The sequence below is a fragment of the Trachemys scripta genome, chromosome 14 (genome assembly GCF_013100865.1).
Source record: "Trachemys scripta elegans isolate TJP31775 chromosome 14, CAS_Tse_1.0, whole genome shotgun sequence".
NCBI classification, from domain to species: Eukaryota; Metazoa; Chordata; order Testudines; family Emydidae; genus Trachemys; species Trachemys scripta.
The window spans coordinates 22,925,753-22,937,392 of record NC_048311.1 but is presented as its reverse complement, the minus strand read 5'-3'; the positions used below and the strand labels follow the sequence as shown (position 1 = coordinate 22,937,392).

The 11,640-nt window shown below is 38.2% G+C and overlaps 1 protein-coding gene across 10 annotated transcripts in view; it reads left to right on the top strand.

The window, feature by feature from the left end:
- Positions 1–11,640, top strand: part of SPAG9 (sperm associated antigen 9) — a 105,468-nt gene that overhangs the window by 79,848 nt on the left and 13,980 nt on the right. For 9 of the 10 annotated variants that reach the window (XM_034788974.1, XM_034788970.1, XM_034788975.1 and 6 more), the window contains 8 exons: positions 857–1,084; positions 1,655–1,850; positions 2,859–2,981; positions 3,603–3,683; positions 4,235–4,302; positions 7,200–7,348; positions 8,862–9,033; positions 10,060–10,173. In XM_034788974.1, coding sequence (XP_034644865.1) covers positions 857–1,084; positions 1,655–1,850; positions 2,859–2,981; positions 3,603–3,683; positions 4,235–4,302; positions 7,200–7,348; positions 8,862–9,033; positions 10,060–10,173 — 1,131 coding nt within the window. The remainder of the gene's footprint in view (positions 1–856; positions 1,085–1,654; positions 1,851–2,858; positions 2,982–3,602; positions 3,684–4,234; positions 4,303–7,199; positions 7,349–8,861; positions 9,034–10,059; positions 10,174–11,640) is intronic. The other variant, XM_034788971.1, reaches the window with a different exon arrangement.

The following is an 11,640-nucleotide window of genomic DNA, read 5'->3' as shown; positions in this document are numbered from 1 at the left end:
TTGCTTTGTGTGCATCTTGTTAACTCATTTATAAAAAAAATCTATTAAAAATTAGCCTCCAGTGGAGGGTTTGTGCTAGTAGGCTTTGAAAAAGCAAGTTCCTTTGAGTGGAGATTTGAGTGAGGCTGCTAACGTAGCACAGTAAAATCAAGGAGGTTTTTCCATGCAGGAGAGAGAACCTGGAAGTAAGGTCTGAAGGTGCATATGTGGAGATGAAGGGAGGGCATGTTTAGACATGATACTTTGGGAAGAATAGAATATGCTGGAGGCTGTGTAGAAAGGCAAGTAGAGGAATGGAGTTGTGCAGACCTTGAAAGTGAGACAGGAAGATGAACTTGCTCTGTTGGAACTACTTCTTGAATTAGCCACCATATGATGATTCTTACTATTGGGATTGTCTTGAATTATACATATTTCAAACAATATATCATACAAAACAAAAGCAACGTTCTTACCTCTGGAAATGAGCAATTATGTGCGTAAATTTTAAATCAGAACAAAGGGAATTCAATGAGGGTCTGTTAGCATTTTTCCCCTGTTATCGGCATCCGTTTCAATTCTACTTTTAACCTGGCTGCAAAGTTTTGCTCAAACAGAAACCTGACAAACAAGGTACAAGCGTGCAGCACTTCTTTAAATCACTGTCCACTTTTAATTTAAAGGCGGCAGCTTGGTTTAAGATGCCTTTTCGTGTTATGTGATTAAAGCAAGTTTTATAGGATGTTCTAGTCGTGTGATTCAGGCACAGTAGACTGTAAATATCTTTGTTTATTGTCTAATTTGGATCTTATTGCTTGATTATGCACTGTGTTTTACTGTATCCAAGAAATTACATGAAGCTTAATCTGCCTTTCAGGGGCTAGAGAAACTGATTATCCTGTAGGAGAGGAAGGGTCACAAGAAGCAGACTCCAATCAGGTGGACAAGACCTCTTTGTGTGGAAGTATGACAAGCAACAGCTCAGCAGAAACCGATAGCCTGTTAGGAGGAATCACAGTGGTTGGTTGTACTGCAGAGGGTATTACAGGATCTCTCATAACGCACAATGCTAATGGTGCCTCATCTGTGACAGATAAACAGCCAGGTATGAAAATATTCATCCATGTATATTTAGAGTTTTAAGTGGGAGTACAGGGTAAGTTGTCAACAGCTTCAGAACAAATTGAATAGACCTGTATTGAAGGAAGAGGAGGATGCTAACCTCAGCCTCTGGAGACCTGGTCTCTCTCACGTTTCTTGTGTAACCCCGGGGAAGTCATGTAGTCTCTCTTTGCCTCAGTTCCCCATCTGTAAAATGGTAATCGTATTAGTTCCGTATCTCACAGGGGTGGGAGACTAAATGCACCAAAGGCTGTGAGGTGTTCGGATACTATGGCAAGAGGGATAGTGTGAAGTACCTCAGATAGAGAAATAAAATAACAGAGCAGAGATGGGTTGAGAGAAACCTGAAGAGAGTGTTGAGCTGTCTTTTCATGTCCTTCAATTCCTAATCCTTACCCATTTAATGGGGCTATTCAGTGGAATCCAAAGGATTAGTCTATCACATAGGGAAATAGAAGGCAAAGAATTAATAGTAATTTGCCCATGCACTTGCCATGGTGTCCATACAGAATGGTTTTCAAGTTAACTTTTAACTGAAATATTTGTTTCATAGAAACTGCAGCTGAAAGTAATGTGGTAGATGAAAACGTTCCAACTGCAGAGGAAGCAACGGAGGCGACAGAAGTCAGTGCTGGGTCAGGAGAAGATTTAGCTGATCCAGCCCAAACCGGAGTGTATACAGAGCATGTCTTCACAGATCCTTTGGGGGTGCAGAATACAACAGAGGGTTCTCCAGTATACCAGCCTAGGTACATGGTCAATGTCCACACCATTAAAATGTATTAAAATTCATAAATATACCATTTTAGAGTACTATTGAGACAAAGGTTCGTATACAGTATTTGTAAAGCACTTGAGGCCATCATTTGGAAGGCACTATATAACTGAAGGTTTCAGAGTAGCAGCCGTGTTAGTCTGTATCCGCAAAAAGAACAGGAGTACTATTGGCACTTTGTTAGTCTCTAAGATGCCACAAGTATTCCTGTTCTTTATATAACTGAAGTGTTTCTAAGTGTGTGTGCAGATTAACCTTTACACAATAGTTATGTAGAATATCTTGCACTAATTTCTCTAAAGCGGTCTCAAGTGAGAATGAAGAATAGTTTCAGTGCAACTTCATTACGTTTTCTACGCAGGTACCTCCAGAAGGGAGTGTGTTAATCTGTTTTTAACTATTTGTTCCTTTCAACCCACCATTTCAGCAAACTGCTGGTTTAGTATTGTTCAACACTTGCTGTGTACTCATTGATATCACACTTGCTCTATTATTCATGTCTGGCACTTGGCTCTTCAAAAGTGTATGGGAGCAAATGTAACTTGCCTTTTTCTCAGTCCAGCCAACTGCTGTGCATTAGCTGTGGTAGTTGAGGGAAAACTCGAATGAGGTTTGTAGGAGTCATTAACTAAATAAATAGAATTGGAACATCTCTGAGATTTTTCAAGGCCTTCAGCTATTCACATGAGGTTCCACCTGGTGTGAGTGTTTGTATGGGAGCAGAATAATGGGGCTGAATGCAGCCTCTCATTCCTCATAAGAGGTAGATATCCTCATGAAATAATTAACTCTAAAAAGGTATTCATTTCAGTCGTACAATTGGTATACTTAATGGGATTCTTACTCTGCTTTAGATATACTTATAATACACAGGATATTTAAACATTTAACAGCTTTGAATTTGGTGTCTGGGTTATAGTTTGAGCAGTCTGTGCATTTGTTTTCAGACTATTTTTTATCACTTTACTATTGTTTTTCTCAGTAGTGAGTCGGACTTGTGTAAAGATGTGGTAGAATTGCCAAATGAGCAAGATCTAGTGAGAGAAGAAGCACAGAAAATGAGCAGCCTTTTACCTACAATGTGGCTTGGAGCACAGAATGGATGGTAAGAAAATGCTAATGATAAAACTACTAAATTAAAAAAATTAGGAGTCATTTTAAGCCTGCTTTCAGAAAGAGTTTAAATACCAACCTGGGGGTGCCAAGAACTAAGATGAAGTGTGAGGAAATCCACAAAAGGAAGAAAATTCTGAACCAAAACTGTAGTAGTACCTTTCAGTATGCCTTATTGTGTCTTGGCATTATAGAACATACAGAATGTATCCTTCTGTAGCATAATATACTGTACCGTATATTGTAGGAGTTTAACAAATATATCTTTTTTCAATAACAAATTAAACAAAGTGATCTCTGACATGTCTCTAGAAAAGGCTTTCTTTTTATTGAAAGAAATATGGTACTATCTAAGGATTCTGTAGTGCTGAATGTCAGATCACTGGGAACATTTACTATATCCCAGTTACAGGCTCTGTGGATAGATGTTCAGTAATGTTTTGGGCAGCCAGTGGGTTAGCTGTAGCAATGCTGCACTTTCAGTATGAGAGAATTTTTTCCCATAATTAAAGCTTTACCCTGGCCGAAATTGATTACAATTCTTGTATTGTCTGAGACATTAACATGGTCTTGAAGTATTCATGTTTAATTCATCCCAATTATGTCCTTGCAGCTTGTATGTTCATTCTTCAGTGGCCCAGTGGAGGAAATGTGTTCATGCCATTAAACTTAAAGATTCTATTCTCAGTATTGTGTAAGTTGACTGAAATAATGTTTTGTAAATTTTGCTAACTTAAAGTGAACCTTTATTATAGATAGCATAATTACAATGTAGTTTAAGTAGATTTCCACTCTGAATTCATTGAGATGCTAGTTTAAAAACTACATTTCTTTATTCTTTTGGGGAAGATGATGGAGAGGAGGGTTAAGCCAGCATAACGGGGAGCAGGGGAAATAAAGGGGATTTTATGGATACTGAAATATCAAGGGTATTTCCAGGTTTTGGGGACTTGTATAAAGAGGAAACTATAATTTTCCTAGAGATGCGTCCTCCTTACTTTGTAGCTAATGTATTGTTACTATCAGTTTTCTGTTTTCAGCCTGTGCGTCTCACAGCCCCTTCTGTTCAATCAACCATATTCTAAAAATTAGAAAACTATATATTTAAGAGCAAATGTGAATTTCATTTATAAAATTATGCTGAACTGTAAGAAATATTTACTGTAAAATGTCCTATTTATATTTTTATATTGATAATATGAATTAAACACTAATGATATACTTTTGCCTCCTTTCTTTTTCCAGACATGTAAAAGGAATAGTATTAGTTGCACTAGCTGATGGAACGTTAGCAATATTTCACAGAGGAGTTGGTAAGCATTCTGCCGAACGACCTTAAACAGAATCAATGACGGTACAGAGATGCTTCATGATAGAAACTGAGTAAATAAAATGTATCATTAGTGAATATTTTACTTTGAAAATGAATGCACTCAATTTTCTTAAGTTTTGAAACAGTGTTAATACAACAAGCATTTCCAGTCTCTTTAATGTTTTGGGTACCTTGTCAAAAAACTAATTTGCTAGCATTTTGGTTGATGAAGTGTAGCATTAGATATGTTCAGGCAAACTTATTTTATAGTAATTAGGAATTCCCCTGTTCTCCCTTTCTTTCTAGTAGATAGCCAAGAACTTCTCCTATTTGGAATCACCACCATGGATCCTCACTCTGAAGTTCTTTTGAGCTGCCTCCAGGACTGTGGAGTAATTGAAATTTTGAATTATAGGTACAGTAAGTAAAGTGCATGCATTAAGCCAGTCGACCCTCTGCCTGTATCTCCATCATTGTTGTGCACCCCTTCAGTACAGATTCTTTCAGTCAGCTGGGTCCTCTGAACTCCATGTTAGTTTCACTCATGCCTGTCTCTACTTCAAGTTCTTCTTGCTTTTAAAACAGAAACTTAACATTATCTTGGTTTGTTTTGCCTTAGTTGGGTATTGTGGTGTTGAGGCTGGTCCTCAGAGACTTTTGTCATAGAATGCTTAATGCCCTTACTTGAAAACAGGGTTTGTCATATTTAGGCCCCTGCTATACTTTTTGAGAACAGTATATATTAAACCTTGCTTATCTATTGATCCTGGCCACACTGTGTAGCTGAATCTAGTTCTTGTCAATAATCCATATTTTATGTTGTCACTATTCTTCCCACCTCTGAGCAATGAAATTGCTGCTTATTTCTGTCTTGTGCCAATTCTGATATATCAGGTCATAAATATAGGACCTTTTTTTTTTTTTTTTTTTTTACTGTCACTTATGTCCAAAGTTAAGGCTTTTTGAAGGTTGTTGTATATTTTTTGCCTTGAATCTGTAGCCATGTAAAGGCCACCATTCTGACTTGTTCTGCAAGACCTTTCTGTTAATGTCAAATGGTAGAAACCATCCATCAGTTCAAAAAACCTTTGCACCAGAGAAGCACTAAAAATAACACTGGGAATTAATATACTCCAATATATTTCCCTTTGAAATCAAAGGAGTCAGAAAAAAGTCTTCTAACTGGAAGTTGTCCTTGTCTTGTGAATTTCTGGAGGCTTTTTATTATCCAGTCTCACTTCAAGTTTTCATCTTCCTCTCTCGGTTTAGCATTGCTTCAAATGTTTCAAAGACATAATCCAAAGCTGTAAGTAATCTCCATAACAATTCATAACTGGTCTGTTGTCTGTCATAGAAGTCTATTTTTAGTTGCAGGCCCATGGTGGGATCAGTTTTTTCCTCTTGTTCTCCAATCTTTTCCTTAAAACATTCACATTGATTTATATCCTCCATAAACTTCAGTTTAGTCTTCCAGGCTCTTTGAGCATTTCTAAGACTTCCTTTTAGCAGGATAGCCTCCCCCGCCCCCCCCAGCCATTATGTCGGCCAGAACTCTTGACCCATCAATTATTTTTCCATAAAAATAACATTGTTCTTATTAATGGCATTTGAGGAAAGTGAGGGCTTATTCTGAATTCTACAGAAACCAATCCACTGTCCTTCTGGTTTGTTAAAACTCATTCATATTTTGGGCAGAAGATGGGAGAGCTGGGGAAGTCTCTGTATACAAGCTATGTAACAAAAGCTACTTAATTATCAAAACAGAACAGACTTTAGGTTATTCTGCCCTTTAGTCATGTCCACAAGATGCACTATATATCCCTGCCTCTTTGTGAGCATTAGTAGTTGGTCATGGCTGCCAGCATAACCTTTCTGATAATATTGTTTCTCAAAATCTGTATTCAAAATTCTCAGCCCTATCATTCCTGGACAGGCACTGTTCCTCTGTCTTCCGAGTAAGGATCTCTCTGGGAGATCTCAAATAAGAGAGAAGGGGGTGTTCCTTACCAGTAATTGGAATTCTCCTGTTGGATCATCACCACAGGTTCCTCACTTATTTGCTCTCTTCCTTGTGGCGCTTTGGATACTTGCAATCAGCGTCTAACAATATTAAGCAGGCATGCAGCACTGACACAAATATAGGGAAAGGCTCAACTGGCTTGATACTGATATACTCACTTTAGTTACCTAAAATTCCAATGGCGACAGGGTCCTTGAGGGATCTCAAGTATATGTCAAAGAATGATGATCTTTGGAGGAGATTAACCTAGAGGAGAACTCCAGTTAATGGTGAGTGACGCTGTTGTATGTGCTATTTTTAAAAAAAGGCATACAGATAGTAGGCAACATTTAAAGATGTCATAGCACACTTTAGACAACAGAGGGGATAACCTCTGTGCATGGCCAGCATTTCCATGCTCAAACAGCTAATGTTCAGTGCTATGTGTAGGCTGTTGCTCATTGTACCTGTTATATGCCTATCCAAGCAAATGCATTTAGCAGTATCTGACTGCTTTTTAAAATGCTTTGGTATACTTTGACTGAGTCACTATGTACAATCACATTCTGTAAGAACAAAAATTGCACTTATTTCCTTAGACAATAACAGTCCCACACTTAATTGTTGTTTCAGTTTAATGGAAAGTATAACTGTGAATTTGAATTGACTTTTTAAATGAGCATCTAACACTTTTCTAAAAGGTTTCAGATGAAGGGGGTTCTAGCCCACGAAAGCTTATGCCCAAATAAATTTGTTTGTCTCTAAGGTGCCACAAGGACTCCTCAATGGTTTTTACTCTTCTAAAAATAGACAAGTACCATTTTAAAAGCAAATATGTATGCAGATTAACTTCTGCAAATGAGCTTAACCTCTATGAATTATTCCTGTTTGTTTTAAAGATGGCCAGTGGGACTTGACAAACTATCACCTCTTAGACCTGGGCCGACCTCATCACTCCATCCGATGCATGACTGTTGTACATGATAAAGTCTGGTGTGGCTACAGGAACAAAATCTATGTTGTTCAACCAAAGGCCATGAAAATAGAGGCAAGTTAAAACAGTGTTTGTTTAAAGTATAATTAATTTTTGCCATTGTCTTTTTGTCTAAACATACCCCCGCACCCTTATCCATGAATCCTGAGAAGACACTGTTCATCAGCACAGAAACAGGCCATCATTAAGAAATGATCTTTTTGGAGAGAAATTAGTCAAATATCTTCTAAAATTCAAGGATAATATTTCACATTATGGTTTTAAAAAAGCAGCTTTTTTGCTTTGAGTATAAAACTTATCCCACATCTGTTTATAAAAGTGATTAAATTAATACATCTCTACCCCAATACAACACTGTCCTCGGGAGCCAAAATATCTTATGGCGTTATGGGTAAAACCGCGTTATATTGAACTTGCTTTGATCCGCTGGAGTGCGCAGCCCCGCCCCCTCGGAGCGCTGCTTTACCGTGTTATATCCGAATTCGTGTTCTATCGGGTCGCGTTATATCGGGGTAGAGGTGTACATCAATTTTTGTGGAATCTGCATCACCAACACTTCCTCTCTCTGAACAGATCCTGTGAAATAAAACCTGGTAACCAATCAGCTGCTGCAATGCCTAGAGGGGAAGTGCACAACATACTGCATTTTGTGATCTTCCCCCCTCCATCAGCAGCCTCTTCTAGGATTTGGCTTTCCATACTTTTATTTCTAGGGGATGGATTTTTTTAACTTGTAGTATTAGGAGGGCGTTTGTCATCCAGTTCAATCAAACTTAAAATTTATCTAGAGGTCTAAACTGTTGTTTCTGCAGTGTCCTACAGGTACATGGCATGTTTGATATACAGGAAATAGCCAACATAAGTGACTAGGGATTTTTAGGCGCTTTAGTTTTTGGGTGTCTAATTTGAGAACACACTAAAGGGTCTTGATTTTTAGAGGCTGAGTGCTCAGCATCTCTGGAAAACCAGGTTTCTTTAAAGTGTCTCTCAAGTTGGGCTCCGAAAATCACTAATCACTCTGGAAATCTTGGCCAAGATCCTTGCTCAGAGTATCTTGCAATCTATTAGGCAATATATGGGAAAAGAAAGTGAAGACTAGATGGAATTGATGCAACCTTATTGTTGAGATTTGGCATGCATCTTGTAGCTCCAGGATTATTTGGTATGTTATATTTATTTCATTGTACACAAGAGGACAGGATAGCAGTGGAAAGAGCCAAATACTTTTTAGGCAAATGTTTCAAACTGTACCAGCGAACCTAATAACAAAAATATAAATATCTATGATCTCTCTGTCTCGCTCTCTCTTTTTCGCTCGTGCACGCTCTCTCTATCTAGATAGAAGGGTTGGTAGATCATAATGGCTCATAAATGGGGATTTAATAGTAAATGGCTGTAGAGATGTATGTTGTGAGGCAACACTATGCCAAGCCTTGACAAAACACTCAAGGCATGGTTAGTAGACAATTTATGGGAAAAGTTACCAATATGTATAAGATCTGGCTGAGAAGAGAGATCATCTTGTCTTTTTCGAGACCAATCTAATTCAAAGTACAATCTTCCATAGAAATCGTTTGATGCACACCCAAGGAAAGAGAGCCAAGTGAGACAGCTGGCCTGGGTGGGTGATGGGGTGTGGGTCTCTATTCGTTTGGATTCCACACTCCGACTCTATCATGCACACACATATCAGCATCTACAAGATGTGGACATTGAACCCTATGTAAGCAAAATGCTAGGTAAGTTGCTGACTGTAATAAAATTAACCATAGTGTTTTTTCATTCCTGTTGCTACTTAGATCTTTTTTTTTATCTACCAGGGGTCAAACAGCTTGTCTCAACCTGCTTAACTTAAACTTAAAACAAGACATCAAAATCCTATAATGGCATGGAATTTAACTTCCCCAACACATCTGATTCTAGTGTCCAAGTCAAACAGTCTAATACTGACTATAGAGAATCATGGTCCTTTTGGCTCAATCTCCTAATCTTGAGGACACTGCGGACAGCCATTAGGAGTTCAGAACTATTTAGGAAGACAAGATGGTAGTGGGAAGAAGTGTATGAAGCCCCTGAGATTTTCCTTCCTAGTTCCCCTCAACTTCTGATTGGAACTGGGCCTCAGTTTTGCAGCCTGTAGATGTGGGAGGAGGCTGTAGGTTGCCTAGAAAAGTTGCCTTGCACTTATATAGGGAGAATACTGAGGCAAAACCTCAGATAATTTGCTTCTCATAAAACTGAATACCTGTTTTCTGATTTTGCTATCATGTTTTTTCCCACATAGCTCTAATTAAAATTAGTCTGAGATTTATTTCTGTATAATTTTTTTTTAAACAAGAAACAGTATTGTGTAACTAGCCAGGAAAAATATGGTGTCAGAGCTCTTTGAACTTGCCTTTAAGTTAAATCCCTTGTTTTGGGTAAATCATTGCCTTTGCCTTGTAAGCCCAGAAGCATTTTACTGTAACGTGCAGCATGAAAAAATCATGACAGTCTTTTAAAATTAACTGTTTATCAGTATAGTATTTTATTCCTCACAGAATCAAGATTAGACTAGAGAACAGGCCTGGAAATTGGCCCACATGAGTTCCCTCTCTAAATTGACTCTGGACACAACCATTATGCCTTGATTCTGTGTAAAAGGGAACATTTCCCCCATCTCACGTGGATGTTGACGTTATAAAATGGTCTGAGCTCTCTAGAAATCCAGATGATTATTATTGGTGCCCAGAATTTTTACTGAAGCACTTGTTTATTTTTTTTAGGTACTGGAAAACTAGGATTCTCATTTGTGAGAATCACAGCTCTTATGGTGTCTTGTAATCGTTTGTGGGTGGGAACAGGAAATGGTGTCATCATCTCCATTCCATTAACAGAAAGTAAGTAAAGTGTGAATGAATGTCTGTAACTGAAGACCAAAAACAGTCAAGGAAAGTACTGTAGCAATAATACTAAAATATGAAGTGTCATCCATGGGTTTGGTAAAGGATATAGATATACATTCATCTCCAGGTTTGAATCTGCTCTAGGTTAGTAAATATCTGAGGGCTATTTAGCCTGCATAAAATGGATTGGTAGCATCTGGTCTATCTCCTAGCAGGCATCTCTCCATATAAAACACTTCATCCCAAAAGGCAACTTTGGAATGCCATGGATTGAATGGACACTGGGACTTCTACCCTTAAAGAATGGAGGGATATTGGCAATGATCTGTGACAGTTCGATAGCGCTGCCTGTGATGCACCGCTTGCGAATAGTGGATTTTAGCTTCTCGATCATGACAATTTGGCACTTCCCATGAGCTCTAAATTCACATTTTAAAACTTATTTTGGCAGTAAGGGTACAGTTAGCACAATTCGAAATGGCCTTGTTGTCTCAGAATCCATCACACAACCGATAATGTCTCCTTGGTGTCTACGACTAGAGAGGCAGCAAAACTGAGCTGCTTTTAAAGGCGTTGCACAGGGGCATATGAGTTGTAACCACATGCTTCAAATTGAGGAGTTCAGGTGGTGGGTAAAATTCAGCCACTGGTTATTCAAAGTCTGTGTGCTTAAAAAAATTAAAAAGTTGTGAACTTTTGCCATATGCTGGTGGTACATTTAAAAATGAAATACTTGCATTCTAGGAAAAGCAGTTACCCTTTATAAAGAATGGGGAGGGATAGCTCAGTGGTTTGAGCATTGGCCTGCTAAACCCAGGGTTGTGAGTTCAATCCTTGAGGGAGCCACTTGGGGATCTGGGGCAAAATCAGTACTTGGTCCTGCTAGTGAAGGCAGGGGGCTGGACTTGATGACCTTTCAAGGTCCCTTCCAGTTCTAGGAGATGGGATATCTCCATTAATTATTATAATTATAAGGCTAATAGAAATACCAACCTCCTCTCCTCTCCCCCTCCTCCCCCCACCAAGAAATAAACCACTGTTAATTCAAACAGATACAAGTCTTAAATGCTATGAACGACAATTTTGTCTTGAAACCCAAACATCTGTTTAATCCATTCCCTAAAATTTTGACAAAAAAGAGCTCCCTGCCAGAGACTTCACTGATGAAATTTGGATCAAAGCTTTTAATAACAGAAAATGCTTGAACAAAGGTTTCTGAAAGGAAAAGCTGGCAACTTTAAATATAGTATTAATCGTGATGTTAAACATCTTACTGTATAAGATTTTTAAGGTTTGACTGTAAATCAATCCTGAGGAAGACCTTTCTTTTAAATTTGCTGGTGGTAAATCTTCATGTTTTAATTCCTTTGTTGATAGCATATGCATTATGTTTCTCATACTGTTCCATTACATTGATCATCCATTAAATAAATGTTTGTTTTTTGCATTGCATGGGTGTAT